This window comes from Astyanax mexicanus, chromosome 2 (genome assembly GCF_023375975.1).
Source record: "Astyanax mexicanus isolate ESR-SI-001 chromosome 2, AstMex3_surface, whole genome shotgun sequence".
Classification (NCBI taxonomy): domain Eukaryota; kingdom Metazoa; phylum Chordata; class Actinopteri; order Characiformes; family Acestrorhamphidae; genus Astyanax; species Astyanax mexicanus.
In genome coordinates, this window is record NC_064409.1 from 63283019 (window position 1) to 63310180 (window position 27162).

The following is a 27162-nucleotide window of genomic DNA, read 5'->3' on the forward strand; positions in this document are numbered from 1 at the left end:
CACAGAGTCCAGATCTTAACTTCATTGAGAATCTTTGAGATGTGCTGGAGAAGACTTTGTGCAGCTATCAGACTCTTCCATCATCAATGCTGCAAGATCTTGGTGAAAATTTTAACTAAAACGACATTGAATTGAAATAAATCTTGTGACATTGCAAAATCTTATCAAAACAATGCCACAGCGAATGCGTGCTGCAAACAAAGCTAAAGGTGGTCCAAACAAAATGTTAGTGTGTGACCCTTTAAGTCATTTTAGAGCATTTCATGAAATGGGTAAATTTTAGAAAACTGCAACAGGTAAAGTAAAAAACAGCACAAATGTAGATAAAGTTTACAAATGTGACAGCAATGATAAAGTCAACATCTTGTTTGTATCCCAATGCTGTGTAGAGTACTAAAGACATTCTGTTCCATCATTACATCAAGCTGTGTGAACTGCTTCAACACTGACAGCCAAGAAAAGCCAGATAGCCAGTTGGGCGTCAAAAAGCATTTGTGGACATTTATATTTGTTAATGACTTCAGAGTCTCCATCTGAAAAATATCTTGAACTAGTGAAAAGCTCACTTGTTTGGATGACTGCATCTTCCACAAAGCATTTACTGACTGAATAGGCTGTTGTTCTTGAGTCTTCTACACTAACTCCAGTGTATCTTACTGTTTAGAAGTGTTTTGTCTCCACTGGAAAACTGTTAAGACTGGAATTTATGGAACAGCTGAAGGCTGACGATACACAGAGACAGGTAGAGCATGGAGAGAATTCACCTGGCCAGAACACTGTGGAAGGTTCAGGAGCTGAGCTGAGCTAAAGCAGCAGCAGCAACCGCCCTGCTGACAGAACCCAGCACCAAGGAGGTGTTGGGGTGGGAGGCCTGACAGAAACAGCAACAGTCTTCACTCTTACGGCATCTAGGCTTCCAGTTTAAGCACTTGAGGCAGAGATTTAAGAATGTCAGAGGGCATTCCAGGCGCAGCAGAGCCGAGAGCCGAGCGCAGCCATCATGGCCACCGTATCTGAGCCATCAGCTCTGAGATTCCTCACATTCTCCACTGCTGGAGGAATCCTGCTCAGTGGAAACCACTTCTCAAGTAAAACATCTCCCTTAATGAAGGTCATGGGCCTATTCTGACTTCCTGCAGAGGGTGTGGAAATACCTAAAATGTTCTTCCAAATACATATGAGACATATTGGGATGTTTACAGGACATGGTATCTAGGAATACAGCAAACTAGTTACATAACACAAGAACACCATAACTCCATAAATCTAGTCACAAATGCAGTCCAGTGCTGTTTATCACATTACACAATGTTTAATAGAATTCTCTTGACTATTTTATACAAATCAAAAACAATATTGCATTAAAACCCAGAAAAAAAACAAATCCCATGAAGGCCATTACTAGCATACATTTAATACTGGGGCAGTGAATGTAAGATCTACCCTTAGTTAATAATCAGCTTTAAAAAAAGGGGATTTTGTGCATGTAATGCACTGTAATGGTCAGAAAATGATAGAAATTCAGCTGAAAATACAAACCTAATGACCAAAGTCCATGATGTTTAGGCCTTTTGCCTAATATGGTTCATTCTGAGCGATCAACACTTCTGTATTTTTTGTATTATTTTTTTTTATCATAACAAAGACAAATGAGGACATTTTTGTTTTTATTTCTTTTTGAGGTCTATCATGGTATGATGTGCAAAAGAAGGCCATGAGGCTAACATTCACCAAGCTACACTTCACCCAGAAGTTTCTGATCACTCACAATGAAGATAATGAAGAATTACATGTCACAAATCCCACCTTAAGTCACCTTCTCATAGCAACACCTAAACGCATTGGCAACTTTTAGTTTACACAAATAATAAAGCAAACTTAATAAACTTAAACTTAATAAAGCAAATCGTTTAAGTAAATAGAAAGAATAAAGAATAACCAGTGCTCGCAAAATAAGTTCAAATCTACAGAAGAAGAAAAAAGTAAAACAACCAAAGAAAAAAAGAAATGAATTTTGCCCGTTTTTACATGAACACCTGCACTGAAGGAAAGAGCTGTCGTGACCTACCAAAAAAAAGAGTGAGGCTTGTTCAGGCCTGCAGGGCTGAGATCAGTCACTATCAGTATAGCTTATAGAAGAAGAAAAAAAAGAAGAGGAGAGAGAAATCTCTTTTTGGACTTGAGACTGATTTGAATTTCAGTTGTACCTGTCTGTTTTAATACAGGCATTCATGCAGTAGATTAAAACTGCTGGCTGCTCTGCTAAGCTGAAAATTAACTGACCTCAACCCTGCCGGCAAATTATAGCTGCTTTCATACAGTACTACGAGACAAGACATGAAGACGTCGGCTCAAATTCTCCCAAACACTTAACAGTAATAACTGTGCTGTAACAGATGATTTATATATATATATTTTCCTTTTGTTAAACTCACAGGATAAATTCACAGTAGTTTAGTTTCATGGTTGACAGTAACTACTGTGTTGGTATAAAAAACCCTGAGTGACCTACATGGTGTGATGAGAACAACGGGTGAATTTGAAATTCTTTAACATCACAAAACAATGGCTACAGTCTAGCAAAAGATAGGAAGAGGTAAGAAAATACAGGAGTACACTGTTTAAAGTGTTTAAAGAGTCAAAGGCTGCAGGACACCATTCTTTCAGACACAAAAGGGAAGCGAAATGTATCTGAATAACCCAGAAAGTAATGGGTAAGGGGATCTTTTAGGCTGTACGTCAAGAACATGGCTGTCATCTTGAAAGCCACCACATTTCGTAATTTATTTCTAAAAATAAAAGGGTGTCTTGCAACTTTTGACTAACACTGTACAAGTTCCTTGAGGAACTTTTGGGGGTTCTTTATTTGATTTGTAATTTAACTGCTAAGTTATTTTGAGGAACCTTTAAAACAAGATATTGAGAAGAAAATGTTTTTCCTCCACAGTTTTAAGTGAAAGAACCTCAAAAACGTATACTTTTAACAGTGCACGTGCTTTGGGGACAGAACAACCTCTTTGTACAGAACTTCCAGTCAAACACAGGAGAGCTTACAAAAAGGCCTTAACATAAAAAAAGAAAAAGAAAGAAAAAGAACTGCAGAACTTGCATGTAGACAAACAATATTTTTGTTTCTGAACAAATGTCCTTGATTTGAAGAATGCAGAGGTGGTTCTCTCTGCATAACGTAAACATAAATCAGAAATCATACATGATCATGCATTTTCCTAAATGGCATCTGGATTCATATTGCGCTGATTGAAGAGAGTAGATGGAAGGTCCTGCAGGGCTGAGATCACTCCGACTGTAGAGATGAGCTGTGACCGTCTCGCTTCTTTACTGCTGTTTACACTCCGCTGGTTGAGGCTCTTTCTACAAAAGGAAGAGTACGGAGAAAACCTATTACAAACATTGAATCAATCCTGTGGAATGAAAGAGCGAGAAAGAGTGGAAAGTTGTGAGAGGAATCCTAAAAAGGTAGAAAACTGCACGAGGAATGAATAAACATACTGAGGAACAGCAACGGAAAATAAGAGGTGCAACAATCAATCATTTCAGCTGCTATAAAAAAAGAGAGAGAGTGGGAGTAAAACTGCAGGGAGGAGAGGATGTAACCAAACAAATTAAACAGCAGTGAAGCAGGAAAGACAAAACTAACAGGAAAAGTGCAGCAGAAAGTGAGCAAAAGAGCAGATGGAAGTGTACCCCTTACCTAGGAATGCATGGAATGGAGTGGAAATGAATCATGCCTGTAATGAGGACAAAGGGGACGGGGACAACAATCAGTTCACACACCACACATGCAGTTATCTTCACTGAGTGCTAGCTCAGTCAGTCATTACTAATCAAACTATTGAAGTTGTGCTGATGTAAGATCCTGCCCACATGTATCCAGATCTGTATTTGCACAGCTTTTTCACTCTTTTGACCTCCTGTCCACACAAACACAGTGTGCTGTGTGTTTTTTTTTAAACACCCTCAAGTGTGGACATTTTTGAGAACTTAAGAGTTCATTTTCTAATTGCTTATATTTTTATTTTTACTACTAAGGACCATCATTACTTTCTTTGTTCTTACCACCTCAGCTCAGGCTCAGTCATTACCAATCAAATTACTGAAGTTACGCTGTTGTAGTACACTTAGACCTTAACCACATATAGGAAGGTATATTTTAAAGTTGTGGCTTTAAGTATTCCAGCAGACTAAGGTTAAAAGAAAATACCAGATGGCAATCTCATTAGGATGCTGGCAGGCTGGCACAGGCATCCGCTGGCTGCTGAGGCAGAGCTGGTGTGCTGCACTTTCCACTGAATGTTTCAGCTTTAAGTAGCTGTGAATCTTTAGGGAATCCCACAATTCGATTCAGAATCAATTCTTGGAGTCTTGATTAAATTTTTTTCTGATTCTTTCAAAACGGCTGGATTTCTTTTTCTTCATCCTCCATACTTTAGCGGCGCGACAACAAACACCGTAACACGACACTACACGCCTCTCTGTAGCCTAATAGGGAGAGGCAGTAAGAGCAAAAACTTTCCCTGTCCTGTTGCTGCTGTCACGCGGAGCTTTTTAACTGTACATCGGAGCTTAGCTACTGTCTCGCGGAGTTCATCTACTGTCCTGCAGAGGGCTTTAACAGCAGGACAGTAGCTGAGCTCCGTGGTACAGTTAAAAAGCTCTGCATGACAGTAGCTGCACCTGCAAAAAAAAAAAGATTTTTTGAAAATGAGAAAAGATTCTGAATCATTTAATGTTAGAAACGCGGTTCGAGCTTGAATTTTTTTCCTGCACCCCTAGCTACAAGTAATGCTGCATCAGCAGCAATTTAAAAAGAGGCTTTTCTATCAATGTGGAATGGGTTCCGTTCTGGTTTGCGTGTCTTGCGTAACTTTGAATCATTCAGCGATTTTTCACCAAAAAAAATTGGTTCTGGAGCCTGAAAAGCTTGTTTCCACGTTAAACCACAGCAGGCCGTTTTACTGAAGACCACCAATGTTTTTTTTATAAGCCTGAACATTTATTTTGGTCAAAAAGCACCAACATATTTTTGTATGTACAGGTAAAGCAGAGCTTTATAAAAATGCTGTCATCTCATTTTAAAAAATAGCAACAAAACTCTGCTTCTCTGATTGGTAATGAGTGTGTGGGTGACCTAAAGACATCAGCATTGCCAAAGTCTTAACTAAACAATCCATATAATTTCAGCATAGTAATGGCAAAGAGTGCACATGTAATGTCAGATAAGGCAAATCAAATCAAGGAGTCTTGTCATAACTTGCCTGGTGCAAAAGGAAAACTTACATTTTCCATTATGCATGTACCAGAGGCAGATTTTATATTTTTTAAGTATTGCAATACTATAATAATATTTTCTATATTGTGAAGCCCTAGTATACTTTAGCGAATTAATAAGATGAAAAATGTTGTGTTAGTGTTGGTGTCCCTTGTTCGGTTGTTACTTTATTCTTTGGTTGGAGACATTTGCAGAAACACTACTGGACACGGAAAAAGAAACACCTGCATTTCAAAATCATCCAGATACGTGTGGACAGGGCCTTAGAAAAACATCTCTACAGGACCCTCTGTACCCCTAGAGGTGCAAATTGCTTTTGAGGGGGTTGTGAGTGGAGCAGATATCTTGACACGAAAACAGAGAACACAAACAAACAGCATTCTCACTCTGAGCTGTGCAGGAAACCATGTGACATAAGCAGCAACTGGAGCCAGGAGAAGGTCTCGGAGCAAACAGTGTGGAGTCTGGATGTTCTGTTTAGCAGCTGGCACACTCTGCCTGCGCCAGATGGACTCAAACCACTTTATTTATTATCTAAAACAACCAGTGATCTTGACATGTTCCATCAGTAATTTTAGAACAGTGGTAAATCTAGGAGTAGTATTGTACTTTCTTGCTACAGTACTGTATTGTATCACTCCAATCTTCTCAGTATTTAATATAAAAAGCTGTTTAAGATCAAATATTAAACACAACATTTCTGGTATAAGGCATTATAATCATACATATCTTTTTTATTGTGTCTTTTGTTTATGAATTTTAAGAAAAAATAAATTAATTAATAACATATTTAATGTCCTAGAGTTAAAAGAAATAGTAAATAGTGGCAGTTAAAATGGGTTTTGCTAACACTCAACTAAAAAGTTGGTGTAGCAAGTCTCTTCTGTATTTCAAGTTTACAGCCAATGACCACGTCCTGTTCACCTCCCATTTCTGATTGGCTGGTTGCTTTAAAACATAGCACCAAGAACTCAAACATTTTTTGTTTCTTTAAACTTCTTTAACCTTGTGATTTTACTTTATTCATGATTGTGGACAGTAAATGCACCGGACCATTCTCTCCTTATTACTGTCTGATTCTGCTATGACTCTTTTGAAATCAATGGTTGTTTATAAATGTCCTACTGTTACACAGTGCACACTGTGGGTAGTTGGAAACGTAGGATGTCTGGGGGGAAGGGAAGGGAATTTTTGGGTTGTGGTTATTGTTTCACTATTATTTAAAGTTTGTTTTGGCAAAATTAAAGTAAGCAATATCTATCTCTAGCCAGCTGTTTCTGTCATTAACATCCTGGTTTTAACATCCTAGCCAGCCAGGCTATAGCATTTGATATAATGTGTGTGTGGGAGGAAGCACAGAAGTCACCTTATTTTGTCAGCTTATTATTTCTTTCTATATTCTGACCCCTCTCTTTGTCACCGTCTTTCCCTCATTTTCATTGGACAGTAAAAAAGCTCAATTTACTGTGAGAAGTACATTCACCTTGTTGAGGTCAATCCCATTCATCATTCAAAAACTCATTTATGTATTTAGTGCAGAAGATGCATAAAAAAGCGATGCCAAAACGACAAAAGACTCAAAGCTGAGCACTGACTGTGAGGTCAAGATCTCCTTCATCTTCCTCTTCACCCTCCTCGTCAAGGTCCTGAAACACAACCGCACACAATACACTTCCTGTCAGGATGTGCCAGTATAAAAAAAATATATCAAAAAACCTTTGTGTTAAGCAAAGATTCACACGTTTGCATAACTAACCTCCTCTTCTCCCTCTTCAAGGTCCTCCTCTTCAAACTACACCCACACAAACACACACACAGCAAGCCATGAATTCCAGCAAAGCACCATAAACAATTCCCATCATTAAGATTACATAAACGTAACTCGTCCATTTAATAACGCAGCCTACAACATGACTCAAATCTTCAAAATCAACTTTTTTTGTAAGAAAGGAATAGAACTGTGTGTTGGATTTATCGAAATAAAATAATGTAAAATATAGAAGTAAAGCTTCATGGTATTAAAAGTTGATCTTAAAGGAGGACATACACTCTCATCATCTTCCAAAGCCTCTCCTGTGAAGTACAGCACTGCTCTGGGGATGATTCTCTCTCTGAAGAAATGACCAATCTCAAAATCTGTGGCTAGAGTGAAGTCCAGGTCCTCATCCTGAAATACAACACATATATCTATATATATACACAATTCAGATAATCATCATTACATAAGTATATATCACCTACACTATTAAAAATAAGAATGTTTTAAATAGTAATTATTAGAATTAATTATTAGAAATGTGTGAGTGTGAAGGACCTTATATCCCAAGCTCAGATTACACAATATATTTGTATATATTTTCACACAGTTCATGTCATGTCAGATTAGGCATTCATGGTGCAATGATTTTGGGCTGTCTCTTGATCATGAGCCCAGCAACACTACATGATTGACATGTAATCATCATTCATTGTACTTGCATATTTTGTAGGTATTTATTTAGGAAAGAGGGTCAATGATCTCTCAGTCCTGGTTACATTAATGTAGGCTGTGTGTGAGGCTGGTTGATGTGTGTTCAACAAGGAAAAATAATAATAGAAAAAAAAAACATGTGATCTGTATCTGGGGATCCGTCAAACAGAACTTGAGCTAATGTCAACAACATACATAAACGTAGCTATCAAGTCACAAAGGCAGTGGCATTGTTGCTACAGTCGTATTAAACTTTTCTCAGTTTTTTTCGTCATCTAAAAGTTGCAGTGGAAGGTTTTTTTTTGTATTCACCATGTTTACATAGAGTATGTCACCAGAGAGCACTCCGTTAGGGCTACAACTAAAGATTATTTTGGTAGTGGACTAATCTAACAATTATTTTTTTTCTGATTATTCGATTAGTCAACGAATATTTCGCCACATACTCCAACTCTGCTTGCTGTGGGTACGGCTCCTGTGTCTAGCTTGCTCTATCGCTTCAAAACGATAGAAACTGCTGAACGTGACATTTTAATGACCGTCAAATCTCCAGAACATTAAATGTGGAAAGTGTTGCTATTTAGTGAGGAAATACGTAATCTGTTGTGTTCAGGTACTTTTGGAGATTGAGTGTAAACTGTGTGAATGTGCCCAGTAATGAGTTTAGTGCTACAAATTAACAATCAGTCAACAATAAACATTTGGAGTCGACAATTGCTAATTATATTGACTACTTGTCGCAGCCCTTCTCAGTGTTCATATCAATGTTATTGTCAAAGAACATGTCGTAGGACAAATCAAACTAGGTGGAAAAATGCAACAACAACAAAAAAAATCTGGTATGCAATACTTTTTGTTAAAAGCATCAAAAGGCTGTTCTTCTATTACATCACCCTACGTCACGTTCATCATTCATGTAACTCATTTTTGGGCTGAATGCTGGAAATTTGCAGGCAGAATTCATGTAGTCTGGTCCTGGTGTTCATGGTACGACTTGCTTTACTTGCTGTTCTTCATACTTAAACTCATCATCAAATAACCATTTGAAGTACTGTTATTTATAATCATTCCTCACTATAATTGATAAACTAAAAAACAAAAATTGTTAAATAACCTAGTAAAATGATAGAATATAAATATTTATAATAAAAAAGGTTTGAATATTAAATATAAATATTACTATTCAAAGTAGATTTCATATCTTATTTTTACAGCTTAGTCCAGAATATATTAGATGAAGGATGTGCTATTTTTGGCTTACTGGTAACCAGAAAAGAGCGGCATGCTCAACTCAACATAAGCTTCACGCAGTAACACAACACACTACAGTAAGTGTTGACATGATAACCCTACTGACGCACAAAATGCGACTGAAGGCAGAGCTGGTAGTACGTGGGAGAGGAATGTATGCAAATAGTGTGACCCCTGTGACTCAGAAAACTCAGAGTCTAAACGACGCAGTTAACGTGGCTTTGAGGTAATGGCTGCTTTGAGATGCGTAGATGGTCCACTGAGCAGATCAGGCAGATGTTTACAAACAGAGGATGGAGAGCACGTATTTACGATGACTCGGAGACACTCACCATCCCATCTGGAGATGCTGCAAGAGACAAGAAGCAGAGAAAGAAAATAATATTTTAACATGCTATTTCTTCATCCATTGCAGACAAATCAGAAAGAGGTGAGCCATAACTTATCAGACAAGATCAAAAGATTTTACATTTCTAATTTTACATTAGAGTCTTGTTAGGTTGTTGTATTAAAAAAATGTAAAAATGATTTACTAAATGACAGCAACTGTTATTTTTCACTGTCTTGTCAAATCCCTAAGGGTATAATTATCACAAAAATACCCTGAAATAACAAGATATTACCAGTATTTTAAGACAATTTAAGCTTTCCTTCTGTACAAATAAAAGAAAGACTGAAAGCAAAGAAGTAGTAAACTTCAAGAACAGCAAGAAACTCAAGTCTCACAGTTCCTCTCATTACCACCCCATTACATCATTCAGTGCGCCTTAGATACTGCTATGGTGACACCTTGCCTCGTCACACTCGTTTGCAGGTAAGCGCCACACCTTTCTGAGGAAGTCTGAGGAAATAATTCATCCGCCAACAGTCAAACACACACAAGCCTACATACACACACATCCGGAGGCAAGCCTTATGAACGCTAAGACATATTTTCCCACAGGCAGGCAGGGCTGCATTCTTTAGCTGTTCGAGTATGACAGGACAAAAGGGTAAGGGGAGAATGATTAGAATGCTGTGAGACAATAGAAGAACTATGCCTAATGGCACAGACATAAGAGACATGAATGGAGGTGACACGGCCAGGCTGAGGTGTTAGAGGAAGTCTTAAAAGCTTCTGACGCTGCTTAAACAAACAATGATCTGCAAAAAAGGAAAAGTGATACAAGGAAAAGATCTGATGAAAACTAATGACCCCAAGTGAAATCATCAACTGGGTTTAGTAATAAATAACTAAACAAACCTAGTTAAGAAGAACATCATGACTACACGCCTGACTACACCACCATCACGTGAACACTCAGCAAAAGTGTCATTAATCATTCCCTCTCTGTGTTACATGTGTTAACACATCTACACAGTCATATTAGTATATAATAACCCTCTCCTTCTTTCTACACTACACTGTTCATTTTTACCTCCACTGATCATATAGGAGTAGTTCTTAAATTATCACACACTGTATTCCTGTATCTGTTTCTATGCATAATTTATTATTCTCATTTCACCCTGTTCTACAAAGGTCAAGACCAACATAGCGCACATATTACTTTTTGGGTGGTGACATACTGCTGGTGTGCTAGTGTTTGTTAAGCCGCTCTGTTAAACACTCCTACATCTAGCTTCACCACCATGTAGATGGCTGGAGACAGAAGTTTATCTGTTGCAGCATAGAAACAAGGAGGTGGGCATGAAATTATTTCATATTATCTCCAAAAAGGAAACATTAAACAAAACGGAAAAAAAAAAAAAAAAAAAAAACTTTTTAAAAACTTCAATGAAAGATAATGTGAAGGATTTAGCACATTCCTATAGGTCCATTCATCATGATATTCTGGCACAATGTAAAAGAACTGTCAAATTCATATTACCAAAACAGGACATAAATGATTGACAGCAATTAAATTTACATGTCAATTACATTTACAGCATTTGACAAAAAAATAATAAAAACTGCTCTATTTTCATACATAAGGTGCACCGGATTATAAAGTGCATTTTAAGAGACACTAAAAGCGCCACCAGATGTTAATCTACACAGATTTCTCTCCTAAAAACTGTTGATTTGGGTGAGTAAAGATCTTTCATTTATTAACAGTAAGCTTAGATCCCAGAATTTCTTCAGCACTAAGGCTGGAGCATTAGCATTAGCATTAGCGGCTAACCGCTCCAGCAGTGCTAGATGGGGTTAGGAGCAGGCTACAGTCCGATAATACTCCCCTCTGAATGGGGAAATAGCGCTTAGGGGCTAATGCTAATACTGCTATACAATAATGCTAAACTAAAACTCCTGAATAACACTGCAATTTGGCAGAGAGGCTTTACTGCTTCTTACAACCTGACTGGCAACATTTATACATAAGGATTAAAAGGTGCACTGAAAATGAAAGGATTTTAAGTGCACCTTATAGTGAAGAAGCCAAAAAGCAGAAAATTTCCTCAAAATCTGTATTTAATCTGATATTTCCATTCTTAGCTAGGGGGTAGGAAAAATCCTTACTGATAAATATATTGACCGATGCAATGCTCCCTCATGACCAAGCAAGGGAAAAAGCAGTCACATGAGAAAATGTCACACTGCCAGAAGCAACAAATGTAAAGTCACGCAAAATTCAAGTTCAAATTGCCAGGAGCGACCAGCAAACTCTCCACATCTCACTGAATTTGGCATTCAACCACTCAGAACTAACGCGTTCTAATTTAAGAGGCTGACATTTGGCTTATGGTAATAATGTAACAAAGAGCCTCTTGGTTCACAATTTACAGTCTGCATTCCATTAACTCTAAAACTAATAAAAAACGGCCAGATTTAAAAAGGCCTGTGTTTGGTTAAATCCAATAATTGCCACACGCTCTCATTCATAAATGTATGTAATGACAGCCAGAGGTTAATCTGTAAGGCAAGTTTATCCCCCCTTTAAAGAGTTTCATATGACATGGAAGCCTGGGTGAGGGACAGAGGACCAGAGGATCATGTAGGAACAGAAATGAGTCTGTGGTGCCATCTGCTGGACATTAGGAATAACAACCACACCACTAAATAAGGATGGTGCATTGCTATGTTCAGACTGCCAGCCTGAATCTGATTGCTGGTATACCTAGATTGCATCCAGATTGATTTTTGTTCAGGGGCGCAGCTATCGATTATTTTAGTAATCGAGTACTCTACTGAAAAATCGATTTGATTAATCGAGTAATCAGATAAAACATAAAATAAGAGATTACATAAAATAAGAAATTTCATTTAATAATGACTAATTGGTTTAATTTTAATTTCCACATTGCAAACACAAACACAAAATAGACATAAATACCACAAGTAATACTTTAGTAATTAATAATTTAATAAATTAAGCTAAATTATTTTAACTTAGGATTTCTTGTAAGTATCAAATATAGGGCATTAATCAATAATAAAGGCATAAACATTGGCTTTAAGTTGTGCATTTTAGACAATTCAGTAAGTTCATGGCCGTACATTCTGTCCAGAATAACTTTATCTCGCTAACTTTATTATAAACTCCACTTTAACTTTTAAACTCCACAGCGCTGAGTTTACTGTTTACATAAAAGCCTGTATTAAGTCTAGAACTTGTCTCCGTTGTAATAAACTAACCACACATTAGACAGTATTCCTAATAATCCGTACTCCACAGTGCTGGCGTTCTTTTATTAAGGTACATTAATGATAATCTCATTGATTTATTATAAATTGACCTGCTCACTGCTTCACCGCTCTAAAAACGCCCTATGTAACGCTAAGCACGCTTTTTCACATTAAAAGTCCGCGCAAAACATCGTGCTCTGCGTTTTAAAATTAATTAATGGATTACTCGAGGCACAGAATAACTCAAATAACTCGAGTAATCGTTTCACCCCTATTTTTGAAACCACATGAAATCTACATTTGGAGGTGGTTTGAAATGCGATTACAATCAGGTTTGTTACAGATGCATCTCAGTCTGGATGTTCTGGCCACTAAAATCTGCATCTGTTGAGAAACTCAAAACACAACAAAAACAACGACCTCATCAAATCCAGAGTGATGGAAGTGTGGTAGTCCTGAAAGAGTGCCAAAGATAACTACTGACTGATCGTGTTACTCGGCCAACCCATGTAGATATATAATGTCTGACCACATAAATCTGATCTGATCACTTGCAAATAACATTGCGGACATTCATATCAACAGATCTGATTTAAGAAATAAATCAGTGTTGCCTGCACCCTAAAACGTCTTTCATTAAATGCACTGTGTCTTACCTTTGGCTGGGTTGAAGAAATTAAAGAAGGAATCCTGGGGCACTTCCTTGGTGATGGTCCTCACTGTCCCTCTTCCTTTGTGCTTCTGCTTTTTCTTAATGGTCTTTACTGTTACATCCTTGCCCTTCTGCCAGTCAATCTTACAGCTGAACAAAGCCAAAAAGAAGAAAATAAATTCATTAATATAATGTATTTACAATTTCAACCTTTTCAAATACGTTTGATAAGCTTTTTACAATTTTTAAATCATCATTTATAAGACTTCTAACATTTGTAAATAATGCACACTTCATGCAAACAGCTCAACTACCAGTACACTTTACAGCAGACTTTAGCCCATTTATTACAGCACAGTACAGTAAATAGTACAGAAATATGATAATGGTGCTTACCCCTCACAGTCCACAATCTCTGGGCCCTCAAAAGAAAAGGGGTCTGCTGAATCAGGCTCCGATTTCATCTTATACATTTTGGTGAGTACAGTGTTGCTAAAGAAGCTGTTGGGCTCAAAGTGGAACTCCAATGTAAAACTCTAAACAGAAATTAGAACATAAAACAGAGTTAAATAGTGCTCGATCTGTGGATTTAAATTTTCTTTTAATTTACAACAATCCACATAGTACAGACCATTGGTTGTCCAGGCTCAGAAAATTTAACTGTTATGTCTTGCAAGTGCTTCAGGATTGGCTCATCATGCTCCTGAAAGAGAAGAAGGATCATGCAGATCAGATATAGTAATATCCACTTATATAGTTAAACTAAACGATTTGGTAGGCCATGATCATTTTAATAAGTAAGGAACGCAGAACTAAGATCATATAAAATTTTTGCTATATACTAATAATAACTAACATTTTTAAGTTACATTCTCATCTTTTTTATATATATACACTACCGTTCAAAAGTTTGGGGCCACATTGAAACGTCCTTATTTTTGAAGGAAAAGCACTGTACTTTTCAATGAAGATAACTTTAAACTAGTCCTAACTTTAAACAAATACACTCTGTACATTGCTAATGTGGTAAATGACTATTCTAGCTGCAAATGTCTGGTTTTGGTGCAATATCTACATAGGTGTATAGAGGCCCATTTCCAGCAACTATCACTCCAGTGTTCTAATGGTACAATGTGTTTGCTCATTGGCTCAGAAGGCTAATTGATGATTAGAAAACCCTTGTGCAATCATGTTCACACACCTGAAAACCTCATTACAGAAGCTACAAAACTGACCTTCCTTTGAGCAGATTGAGTTTCTGGAGCATCACATTTGTGGGGTCAATTAAACGCTCAAAATGGCCAGAAAAAGAGAACTTTCATCTGAAACTCGACAGTCTATTCTTGTTCTTAGAAATGAAGGCTATTCCATGCAAGAAATTGCTAAGAAATTGAAGATTTCCTACAACGGTGTGTACTACTCCCTTCAGAGGACAGCACAAACAGGCTCTAACCAGAGTAGAAAAAGAAGTGGGAGGCCGCGTTGCACAACTAAGCAAGAAGATAAGTACATTAGAGTCTCTAGTTTGAGAAACAGATGCCTCACAGGTCCCCAACTGGCATCTTCATTAAATAGTACCCGCAAAACACCAGTGTCAGCATCTACAGTGAAGAGGCGGCTGCGGGATTTTGGGCTTCAGGGCAGAGTGGCAAAGAAAAAGCCATATCTGAGACTGGCTAATAAAAGAAAAAGATTAAGATGGGCAAAAGAACACAGACATTGGACAGAGGAAGACTGGAAAAAAGTGTTGTGGACGGATGAATCCAAGTTTGAGGTGTTTGGATCACAAAGAAGAACGTTTGTGAGACGCAGAACAAATGAAAAGATGCTGGAAGAATGCCTGACACCATCTGTTAAGCATGGTGGAGGTAATGTGATGGTCTGGGGTTGCTTTGGTGCTGGTAAGGTGGGAGATTTGTACAGGGTAAAAGGGATTCTGAATAAGGAAGGCTATCACTCCATTTTGCAACGCCATGCCATACCCAGTGGACAGCGCCTGATCGGAGCCAATTTCGTCCTACAACAGGACAATGACCCTAAACACACCTCCAAATTGTGCAAGAACTATTTACAGCAGAAGCAGGCAGCTGGTATTCTATTGGTAATGGAGTGGCCAGCGCAGTCACCAGATCTGAACCCCATTGAGCTGTTGTGGGAGCAGCTTGACCGTATGGTATGCCAGAAGTGCCCATCCAACCAATCCAACTTGTGGGAGCTGCTTCTAGAAGCGTGGGGTGCAATTTCTCCAGCTTACCTCAACAAATTAACAGCTAGAATGCCAAAGGTGTGCAATGCTGTAATTGCTGCAAATGGAGGATTCTTTGATGAAAGCAAAGTTTGATGTAAAAACAATGTTATTTCAAATACAAATCATTATTTCTAACCTTGTCAATGTCTTGACTCTATTTTCTATTCATTTCACAACGTATGGTGGTGAATAAGTGTGACTTTTCATGGAAAACACAAAATTGTTTGAGTGACCCCAAACTTTTGAACGGTAGTGTATATATATAAAAAGCTAATGTTTTAAACACTCATATTTTGCATATCTGGTATTTGCTGTGACTTGTTTACATAATGAAAATGCATTAAATGCACCAACTGACTACACCATCTGAAATTACCTGTTAGTATTATGCTAAATGCTACAAAATTTTAATTGAATCTGTAAATAATATAAAACATACAATGTGGTGCAACAAGTAAAATCACATTGTTTGTAAGCCTGATGTCGTAAGTCATGTATAGCTGCCATAAACTGACAAAACCACATTAACAAGTTTATCCACTGACTGAACTAATTTTAAGTTATTGCTCTGTCCATTGCCACTATCTGATTTAAATTGATTAACATTTTGATATTATTATAAGTTGTTAATAACATCCTACCTGTAACATTTCTCCTAGCATGTCCACATGTTTGAAGATGGTGAGCCAGAACTCTGGGATGCCCTTTGGGTCCTCAGCAGGAGCAGCGTCTTCCTTCTTCTCCTCCAGAGCAGCTTTCTTCTTCAGATCCTCCTGTTAAAAAGAGATTTAACAAGTTGTAATGGTTCAATAATTCAAATACCTCTCCTCATAACAACTATAAAGGCTGCTTAATGGATTAAATGGCAAAAAAATACACCTACAAAAATTGTTTACATACAGCTCTAGAAAAAAAATAAGAGACCACTTAAAAAGGATGAGATTCTTTGTTTTACCAAATTGAAAACTACTGTAATATAATTACGAGGAAGATGTATGATCACAAGCCATCAAACCAAGCTGAACTGCTTGAAAGTTAGCAACAGAAGTGGCATAAAAAAGCAGTGTGTAAGACTGGTGGAGGAGAACATGCCAAGATGCATGAAAACTGTGATTAAAAAACACCAGGGTTATTCCACCAAATATTAATTTCTGAACTGTAAAAACTTTATGAATATGAACTTTGATTTCTTTTCATTATTTGAGGTCTGAAAGCTCTACATCTTTATCTACATCCATTTCTCATTTTCTGCAAATAAATGCTCTAAATGACAATATTTTTATTTGGAATTTGTGAGAAATGTTGTCTGTAGTTTATTGAATAAAACAACAATGTTCATTTTACTCAAACATACACATATAAATCGCAAAATCAGAGAAACTGATTCAGAAACTAAAGTGGTCTCTTCATTTTTTTCTAGAGCTGAACTTTACTGTAAACCTTTCCGTGCAGACATTTTGCATGTTCATATCAGTTGATGCTCAAACATTCATTAAATAGAGAATGTACTTAAATTCTCACAATTATGTTAAAGAATTGCCAGTCATTGTTTTCCTCTGAGCACACTCAGCTGCAAAATACCATAAGGGTAAATATGTGGTTTACTGATTTCATGTAATTGAGAGAAAGCAGCACTGGTAGCAGCGTGTGATGAGGGTAGTCTTAGCTAGTGGGCGTAAGCTTATAAATGACTAAAATTGGGGAGAAATATTTGGGAAGAAATAATAATAATAATTCAAAAAAATATATATAGAAAAAAACAAAAATATCTTAATTGCTGATCCTGACTAAAATCACAGCGCAGAAAGCAGCAGATATACAGTACCTGTAAATAATAAAGAAATAATAAAACAGCAGACATTTTTATACAACCCACATCCCAGTTAGTATATAGAATTAGACTCACAGCCAGATCTTCTTCCTCCCCTTCGCTGTGCCACTCACATTCTTCATCTGTAGGCTCCACTGCTCCGGACACCACTTCTCTCCTCTGAATGATCACACACGCACACTTATTAGTTCATGCACTGATATAGAGTGTAAAAGTTAAAGCTAATTATTAAAAGTAAAAGCTAATTATTAATTCAGTAAGTTGGATCAGAAGTGTTAGGTCGGAGAAAACGTAAAACTGTTCGGTTCAGGGTCAGGTCTAGGCTGGAGAAGAGCAGCTTGGTCTGCAAATCAGTCTGAGCTCATCTTACCACAGAGTATACTGACAGCGCAAGTTCACATCGAGTCCACAAGAAGATGAAACACACAAGGACAAATGGGTGTTTGCCTAGTTTAACCCTCCTGTCGTGTTCGGGTCAAATCTGACCGATTTACAATTTAAAACACTCATAAATATTGTGTTTTACATCTGATTGCCTCAAGGCATTATGATATCCTCCACATTATGCACTTGAACACATAAAAGTGATGATCACCCCTTTCATTGAATTTTGGGGGTTTTATTCAACCTTGTTACATCTGTGGTGTTCCCGGTCAAAAGTGACCGCCATAGGAAATGAATGGGTATTCAGAATATATTCATTCATCAGACACAAAACATCCCCATACACAACACCCCAACTCACTCACTCACTCACTCATGTGGATGACATCAAGTCCAGCTTCCAACCCTTTTTACCAGAGTTCATTGAGGGAATTATACTGGAGATGACCTGGAGGGGAAGCGTGTGTTTGGGGACACCTGGAGAGAAATGGACCTGGTAGACCTCCAAGCCTACATAGGTCTGTTGATTTTAGCAGGAGTATATCTCTCAAACAATGAGGCTACAAAAAGGGAAAAACAGGGAAATGTGGAATAAAGATCTGGGCAGCAAGTGATGCTGGAATATGCAGGTATACATGGGAAAACCCATGTGAGCTCTGTGCCCCTAGAGACAATAAAATAAGCCTGGGGTGCTGCAAATATGATGCCTATGTTTGCAAGGCCCACTCTGACCATGTGCATGAATTCACATGCACACACACACTTCTTCATAATGAGTTTTGTCTTTGGTTTTCAATGTATTATTCATAACGTTCATTTTGTAATACATTTTCAGTGCCTATTTGTACTTTCACTGCAGTTATCTTATGTATAATTCTATAAATTCAGGTTAAACACTGCTTTGAGACATTGTTCACAGCTAAAAAAAATGTTGTACAAAAATTTGGTGGTAAAAAATGGTTTCTGGGCTAATTTAAGAGCCGTTAAAACTGACCGGTCAAATTTGACCGGGAACACTAAAGTAAGGGGCAGGAGGTGAACACGACAGGAGGGTTAAAGCATAGATCGCCAATAGGCGTCCTGACCATTACAGAGAAACATATTTTTTTATTTTTTCATTATCGTTTATTATAGTTCAAACAACCTCACGGGCCAGATGTTTCAAGCTTGCAGGCTACATCTGGCCTGTGAGGTTGTTTGAACTATAATAAACAATAATGAAAAAATAAATAAATAAAACGCTTCTCTGGCGAACTTTAGTTTACACTCCTTCCGTGTCTCTCTGTTACGCTCGGTGTGACTTTAGTTTCCGCCCATTCTCGGACTTTATCATTATAAGTCGTTTTTCCCCCAGCTGTAACTCAGTTTACTAGCCGGCGCAGCGATAGTTTAAAGGACTCGCGGTCGACTCGGGTTCTATCCCTGCGTGAGAAGCGGCCAAAACTAATTGCCAACCCCTGGTTTAAAGAGATGTAATAGATGGTACTAAGCTTTAGAAGACCAATTTATATTATAAACTTTAAGTAATAAAGCATTATAAATAGTCATAAAAGGTTTTCATACCTGCACTTTTTAGTCCAGTTCAACTAAAACGTGATTCTGGGGTGATTTAATTGGAAAGGTGTGAATACAACAATGAAGCAGACCAAAACAACTTCACCGTGATCCTTGAGAGGAGGTGGTCATGGTCCAGCCCCCAACTCTAGAACAGTTTATTTGTTGTGGGAATGTGATCTGAACCAAAAATAATGTGTACTATATCTTAAATTTGAGCTAAATGTCTCCCATAGCCAGTTTTATCCTAGTATATGGTCAAGTTAATTACTACAGCTATGTTGCTCCATATTAAATTGCACTAAAATAGGCACTATTCCAGAACACAGGGCATCTTCCTGTATTTACTTTAATGCTCCTGCCTCAGACAGCACAGGAAACTTTCTCAAATGTTTAATGCGACACATTTTCTTGTGCTTGCAAAAAAAAGTGGAGCTCTGTCCAAGTTTGCAAAATGTTTTTGCTGTTTATATTAACATCATTTTTCAACTGAGCTTATTAAGGGTCATTATTCTGTAACTACTATGAAATATGTAGTGACTATATACTTTTTAAATCAACCAATGTGTTCTTTAATTGTTAAAGCAATAGTTCTATGCAGAGACAAATCAAACAACCTTTGTGATGCTTAAAACTTTTTTTTTGGCCTGGTACAATGGTTCTACACATACAAGAAAAAATCTTAATGGACTCTGAAGACCTGGGTCAGAAAAGGGTTTAGGGTCTCTCAGTGTTTACGGGTTAAAAAGTGCATGTGTTGGTTTGCTGTGATGATCAGCCACACTGATCCAAAGATGAACTTTTCAGAAGGATCATACTAAATTATACATCTTATTAAAAAAAGTACGTTTTCCCAGCCTTAGAAACAACCAGACCTGAGTAAGAGCAGGTGGCCGCTCGTTCGGGTGGGGGATCAATTTAGCAGTGCCTCAGTTAGCCCAAAGCCCACCAAGCCAGGCTTGAGCTTCATGTCTACATGAGACAAAGGTCACTGCAGGTGCCTTTTGTCATTTGTGCACAGCACCAGCATATACATACAAATTAATGATTACTGGACCAAAGCCAATGAAGGGTTAATTTACTGTATATGGTATGTGGTGAAAATAAGTCAAAACGGATGCTTTAGACAATAAATAAGGAACAAAGAAGAACCTTGTCAAAGATGGGCTGGTAGAGACCAGCATACTTCCTCTCCAGCTCATGGACTTCCTCATAGAATTTGGCCTCTATATGAGCACTCTGGACCTGCAGTCTCTTCAGAGCGTAGACTCTCCTCTTCACTGCCTGGGGAAGGGCACTGAAGTTGGGTATCCTGTAGAGAATTTAGTTTGTTAGCCATAGCAGAACAGCACTGTTTTGGTATGAATAGAGCTAAACAATATGGTCAAAATTAATATTGCAATATTTATTCTTAATTTCAGTCGATAAAATAAAATTACATTATCAGTCAGTGACACACAGTAAATAATAATCATTAAAATATTGAAAATGTCTTTTTAAAAATTGTGACATTTATTATAGCATTATTTACTGATATAGAATTATTGTCCAGCCCGTTCTGGACAGGGCTTTATCTATGCCACTTACTCCAGTGCTAGATCCCTCTTCAGGAAACCAGCGATTTTAAAAAGTAGAAAGGTTATTAATAAGCAATGCTACAGAAGATGGTAATTTGGTACAAGGACAGAGTGAATTATAAATGCCTTACCCATGATTACCTATTCATAAACAGTGTTAAATGGCAGCACTTCTCTTGTGTAAGATGCATTCTTCCCAAAACCTTCATGCTTACCTTTCTGCTTGAGGCATGATCTCCGGTCTGTCAACCTGTAAGGCTTTGTTTCCTCCTTTTCCTGTGTATATACAAAACAGTATGACATACTGCTAAGCAGTTTGACCTTGTTATGAGTTTTCTTTCTTACCTAATTAAGATCAGAAAGGAAAGTACAAATAATATGCATAAAAGAGAAGTTCTCTGATAATGACCTCCAAGTCTATATAGAATAGAATTTAAAGAAAAGCAATAACTGGTTGATGGATCTTTGATAGAAAGACGTTAAGGTCTGGAGATTTAGGGAATGAAAAGGTGTTGGGTAAATATTAGACAGGTAGATGTTAGAGAATTAGTAGTCAGGTCTGTCATATCCTTGTTGGATTTAGGGATTGAGTGCCAAGGACAGCCAAAATGGCTAGATAGATAGTAGTTATTGATAAGAAGTAGGGGTGGGCGATATGGCTCTAAAATAATATCGCGATATTTCAGGGTATTTTTGCGATAACGATATAGGATAATAGGAAAATAATTCATTAATTTTAGGAATATAGTATAATAGTATAACAGTAGAATCATCATGTGGCAAAATAAATAATATAGCATAAAATAATATATTGCAGCAAAAATATTGCAGAATATTTTCATGCATATAAACTGCAAACTAAAACAATTATACAATAAATACACTTAAAAGTAGTCCATTATTTACTGTGAAGCTTTAAGACAAAACATCCCTATTACCACGATATGGATTTGTAATATCATGATATTTCTGTGTCACGATATATTGTATACGATATAATATTGCCCACTCCTAATAAGAAGGGTTCGGTTTCACTGAAAAACAGGCTTATGATGTGACTGATGTGTGGATCTAGCATGGTGGGTCTACACAAGCTGTTCTAGAATGTCATTATTTTCACCCAAAAACCTTGTAAATAATTTTTCTTACTTTTTAGCAATTGTTATTTCCATTTTGCCAAGACTTTATGAGTGAATCGACATAAATGCTCCAAAGAAATTAGATAAATAAACAATTTACAGTGAGTTTGTATAAACAAATTAAAATGAGATATATAATGAGATTTAAACATATCAAACTTGGTAGTTTTGGGAAAAATATATTGCATCATTCTCTATGTTTATTAAATGTGTGATGAAAAAAACACCAGAGAAGGTAGGACAAAAGCATCTGATATTATGTGTGAACAAGCAGTCGCTGACCTTGTTTGGCCCAAAACGGCCCAAAATTGTAATCATTCACATTTTAAGCAGTAAAAGCAGTGACACTAAGCAATGTTATTTTTTTAGTCTCAAATTAATGTAAAAATTTAAAAAATCTGTCACCATTTTTTAAAATATATCTGATATATAATTATATACTACATTTCTTTTCAGTTTAAGTAAAAAGTTACCTTTGTGATTATATAATAAATAATATATAAAATACAAACTATCACAAAATGATAATCCATTATCATACCTTTAGCTTCATTCTTTTCATTTTTTCGTGCCTCCATTGCTGATACCCTTTGGCTGAAAGAAAAAAAAACACATTAGGCAATTTTATTCATGGGAACACATGCATACTTTAAACAAACCATTATAACAGCAGTACTGACAGCTTAATGTCAGTGAATACTGAACACACACCCAGCTCTAGCTGGCCTGGATTAACAGCAGCACACAACACAAAACCCAGAGAGAGAAAAACTGCAGCACCTTTTCAAAGAGAACAAAGCTAAGTGCATTCCAGTCATGAACCTCACATAGCACAGCGAGGGGCTGAATGAGCCCGGGTGTATCCTGTTGCTCTGACTACAGCTCAGAAAAGTTCCTAATTACCTGATCTAATAACAGCATGTAATCTGAACAAAACATAAACCCGTAGCATGATTAACTCACCCCATCACTTTTCTACACAGTCTAGGTAATCGCTGTATGGATATTTTTACACTTTTCCTATTGACAGTAGCCAACATATGGGCAATGCTGACCAGGCTATCAGGTGACAGACTGGACCAGATCTGACAGGCCAGTGGTTTGACTTCTGACAACAACATGCTCTTTGAGGTCTTTTAAGGGAGGGTTGGTATTGTGAAACACAAACTGCTTTCCTAAGCTTTCAATAGATATTATCAGTCTTACTAATTCCTTACTGACAGTGTACTAAAGCTGCATTCATGTGTTGTATTTGAATATTTGAATTGCAGTTCTTCTACACCTGCCACTACTGATAATTTTTGTCTGTAATGACTTTGTCTTTTAAGAAACATCTTTATCCTTTACCAATCATCAATATCAAATTATGATATGTTAGAATATTTTTTAGCATATCAACCACCCCTAACCACTAACCTTTTTTTTTTTTTGATAATGATGATGAATGAATCACCAGCTTTAACAGCTGGTCTGGCCCACAGATTCAGGAGATCTCAGCCAATCCAGACTAGTCAGCAGGCCCTTCGTTACATTAGTCTTTATTTTAAAGCTTTTTAGATGCACCAAAATATTTTTTGTCCTAATTTATTTGGCCTAATTCAGAAAAAGGCATACCAAACTTTAAAAAGTTAAACTGCCTATCTGACAATATTGCTTTTTAAAGACAATTTATACAATGAAATACATTACTCGTAAACATCGTTTTTTTGTCATTTTTACTTGGCTAGCCTAATCGTTTCAAATGCACAACATTTGGTGATTTCTGTGAACTGGAAGTGCTACAAATTCTGAATATTTGAACTGCAGTTCAAACAAACCTGGATGCAATCACATTTCATGTATTTATCAATTATTAATATCATGATACAATATTTTTCATCATATCACCCACCCTTAATCCCTAACTCAAGTCTTTTTTTGAGTCATGTGGCTTTAACGGCTGGCCTGGTCTACAGATCTAGGAGCTGTCAGCCAATCAAGACTAGTCAGCAGTCTTGATTGAAAAATATTAAATTAGTCTCGACTTTATTTTAAAGTTTTTTGGATTTACCAAAAATTATTTTTTTGTGCAGAAAAAATAAAATAGACAAAAGTATTTGGCCTAATTCGGAATATGGCATACCAAACAGGTTTATTCACAGATTTTTCTTAATTTTGTCACTTTTTCTATCATTGCATGAATAAAATTGTCTTAATATATTTTGAGAAAACGTATTTCTGAAAATACTGCTTTTCAAAAAAAAAAAAAAAAAAGGGAAAACTACGTAACTATGTATGTAACTAGAAAATCATGTGGCCATTTTTCACTTTTTGTAATTTTGGCTTGCCTAGCCAAATATCTGCTGATTCCTGTGAACTGGAAGTGCTGCAATAATTGAATATTGAAAATGCAGTTTTTATTAACCTGCCATTACTGATTAATTCTGTCTGCCATCACATTTCATGTATTTATCAATATCGTGATGTAATATTTTTCATCATATCACCCACCCTTAACCCCCAACTCAAGTTTTTTTTTTTTTTTTGATGAATGAGTCACATGGCTTTAACAGCTGGCCTGGCCTACAGATCCAGGAGCTGTCAGCCAATCAGGACTAGTCAGCAGGCAGTTCTTTACATTAGTCTTAACTTTATTTTAGAGCTAAAGAACTGTATTAGCTATGAATAGCATTTTATTTTATTTCTAATATTTAAAGAAAACTAAGCTTGCTTAGCTATAATAACCATGGTCTAATGCTTTGCCAGCATGATAATGATAAGAGAAAGCAGGGGGTTATAGCATGTGTTCATCGTCTCAGTAGTTTAACCTCCCTCATTCATCTGTTATGGTATTAATCGCAGCAGTGGGGAGGCGCATGGTGCGGATTAATACAGGAGACCGGCTGGGTTAGTGAGGTTAGTTAACTAGGTAAGCTAGGTTAATACACAGGGCTCGGTTATGTGTTATTATTGTTGGAGACGGGCCTCGTGCCGTGTTTATCGAGCGTTAGCTGGGTAAATAATGAAACGAGCGGCTGGATGAATATAAGAGGGGTTGTATTATAGTGGAAGAACAGCTGCACTGGTCTTTATTTTTATCCACAGGCGCGTTTTCTCCTGTTAGTGAGGTTAACTGGCTGTAGCTGAGCGCCCGTTTAAAACCCTAAACCCGCTCCTTCCTCCCCGTTAACCGGATTAAACCGAGCCTCGGCGCTCCGACCCGCCGCCAGTCCCGCCTGCGGGTCGCTGCGGCCCCTATCAGAGGACTATCAGGCCTAACATGCGGGGAAAGCGCGTGTTTGACTTACCGCACGCTCCGGGCTGTCCTCACGCTCTTCTTAACACACGGAGAAGTGCAGGGTCACCCCTCAGGATCCGCGCCTCTGATTGGCTGTGCTGTTGAAGCGCGGGCGAATCGCACGCAGCGCGTGTGCTCCTGGACTTCATTGGTGGTAGTGAGAGTTGAGTGTGGAGACGGGAGGCAGTGCACACTTTCACTACTGCACTGTTAGACGGTATACAGCTCTGGAAAAAAATATAAGAGACCACTTTAGTTTCTGACTCAGTTTCTCTGTTTGCTATTTGTAGGCGTACGTGTGAGTGAAATGAACGTTGTTGTTTTATTCTATAAACTACGGACATCATTTCTCCCAAATTCTCCCAATCAATATTTGGTGGAATAACCCTGGTTTTTAATCACATATTTCATACATCTTGGCATGTTCTCCTCCACAAGTCTTACACACTGCTTTTGGATAACTTTATGTAACTCCTGGTGCAAACATTCAAGCAGTTCAGTTTGGTTTGATGGCTTGTGACCATCCATCTTCCTCTTGTTTATATTCCAGAGGTTTTCAATTTGGTAAAATCAAAGAAAATCATTTTTAAGAGAACTCTTATTTATTTTTCCAAGCTGTATATTAAAGGCCTGTCACAAATGTGCCTCCCTCTGGTGCTACAGTAGTAACTTTTAAGCTTTTTTGTTGAGAATGTGTAATTGCACTGAGGATTCTAAAACGTCATTTTATAAAACATGCATTGTGGGGCAGGCTCTTTTATGAGTGAATGAATATGATGATTTTAGGGAGAATTACAACCAGTCAGAAGTAAACACAACTTCTCTGTCAATGATTTTCCTTATGTCTTCATTTAACCCCCTATGGCATGGTGTTGCCCTCAGGGAACAAAACACTATTTTGTTTATTATGTTATCCTTTATTTTTTTTAAATGTTCTTTTTTGTCACAAAATTGTTGTTTACTAACTAAACAAAAAAAGAATTAAAAGAAAACTTATCTGTTTCCTCAGGGCAACATTATGCAGCTAGCCCACATTTTTCTTTGGGAAAAGGCAGTGGTCATTGTTATTTGTCTTCCAAAAAATCCATGCCAAGTAGGTTTAATTCATTTTTCACATTAATAAAAAAACCATAGTAAAGTATGTCACAGACCCTTTAAAAGCTGTGTAAACTTTCCTACAGCACTCTGTCCTTTAAGGGAGCTCAATAAGTTCCTAAGTGACACATACTGAACATTCTGAGAGCATCACAGCAGCACAGTGTGTGAATCTGTGATCATCTGACTTTATTTACAGAGGTGTGCTGGGATAGTGTTGGAGATAAAACCTGCTCGTTTTAATAAGATGTATTTTCTGTTCTATTATGTTCCATGCATGGCAACAATTCAATTGCTTAAATTAAATGTTTTACATTCTATAGAACTATTTTTAAATGATTTCTAGAACAAAATGTTAAAGTAGAACTTGTGCACACAATGAGAGAAAAACATGAAATAGCATTTCTTCAGTTTTTATTCTGTGTTTCTTTGGTTTAACAATGCATAACTGAGCAGGTGAAGACATGTAAGTTTGCATTTCTGGTATCTCCATTTTCACAGTAGCTGAGAATCAGTGCCATTAGAAGCACCATGGTTGCTTAGGTAACCAGTAAAAGCTCTTACAGTTAGTTAGAATTAATATATCTAGTATGGTAGCAGAAGTCCACTGATACAGTTTATTATTATAGTCGGTCATCTCCAAACCTTTCTGCTTTTGATCAGTTTTTTCTTGCTGGTCAAGCTGTACAACAGTCTTGGTTACACTGGCCATGCTGGTAGTAAAGGCTTATAGACCAGCTAAGTCATCACACTTAATCAAAAACATACTCTATACTGATCAAGAGCT

General features: G+C 37.2%; 1 protein-coding gene across 2 annotated transcripts; it reads right to left on the reverse strand.

The window, feature by feature from the left end:
* Nucleotides 1–1290: 1290 nt before the first annotated feature.
* Nucleotides 1291–25436, reverse strand: nap1l4a (nucleosome assembly protein 1-like 4a). 2 transcript variants are annotated; one of them, XM_007228068.4, is made up of 15 exons: nt 25291–25435; nt 22545–22597; nt 21080–21140; nt 20440–20599; nt 17425–17508; nt 16160–16291; nt 13902–13973; nt 13667–13806; nt 13275–13420; nt 9344–9360; nt 7338–7457; nt 7047–7082; nt 6886–6936; nt 3713–3749; nt 1291–3372 (listed from the first exon to the last, which is right to left on the reverse strand). In XM_007228068.4, exons 2-14 carry the CDS (start codon nt 22579–22581, stop codon nt 3744–3746), a joined length of 1062 nt encoding a protein of 353 aa, XP_007228130.3. In that variant the 5' UTR covers nt 22582–22597; nt 25291–25435; the 3' UTR covers nt 1291–3372; nt 3713–3743. The 2 variants fall into 2 exon arrangements, with proteins under 2 accessions (XP_007228130.3, XP_007228129.3); XM_007228067.4 differs by lacking the exon at nt 3713–3749 and having other exon boundaries at nt 25291–25436.
* Between the last annotated feature and the right edge of the window lie 1726 nt (nt 25437–27162).

What these genes read in the sequence shown, in the direction of transcription:
- nap1l4a (XM_007228067.4), bottom strand. Translation starts at nt 22,581, where the DNA reads ATGGAGGCACGAAAAAATGAAAAGAATGAAGCTAAAG. An exon ending in GGGAGGAAGAAGATCTGGCT is followed by an intron (nt 16,292 to 17,424) that starts GTGAGTCTAATT and finishes TCTTTTTAACAG; the next exon opens with GAGGATCTGAAGAAGAAAGC. An exon ending in TTGAAGAGGGAGAAGAGGAG is followed by an intron (nt 6,937 to 7,046) that starts GTTAGTTATGCA and finishes GTTGTGTTTCAG; the next exon opens with GACCTTGACGAGGAGGGTGA.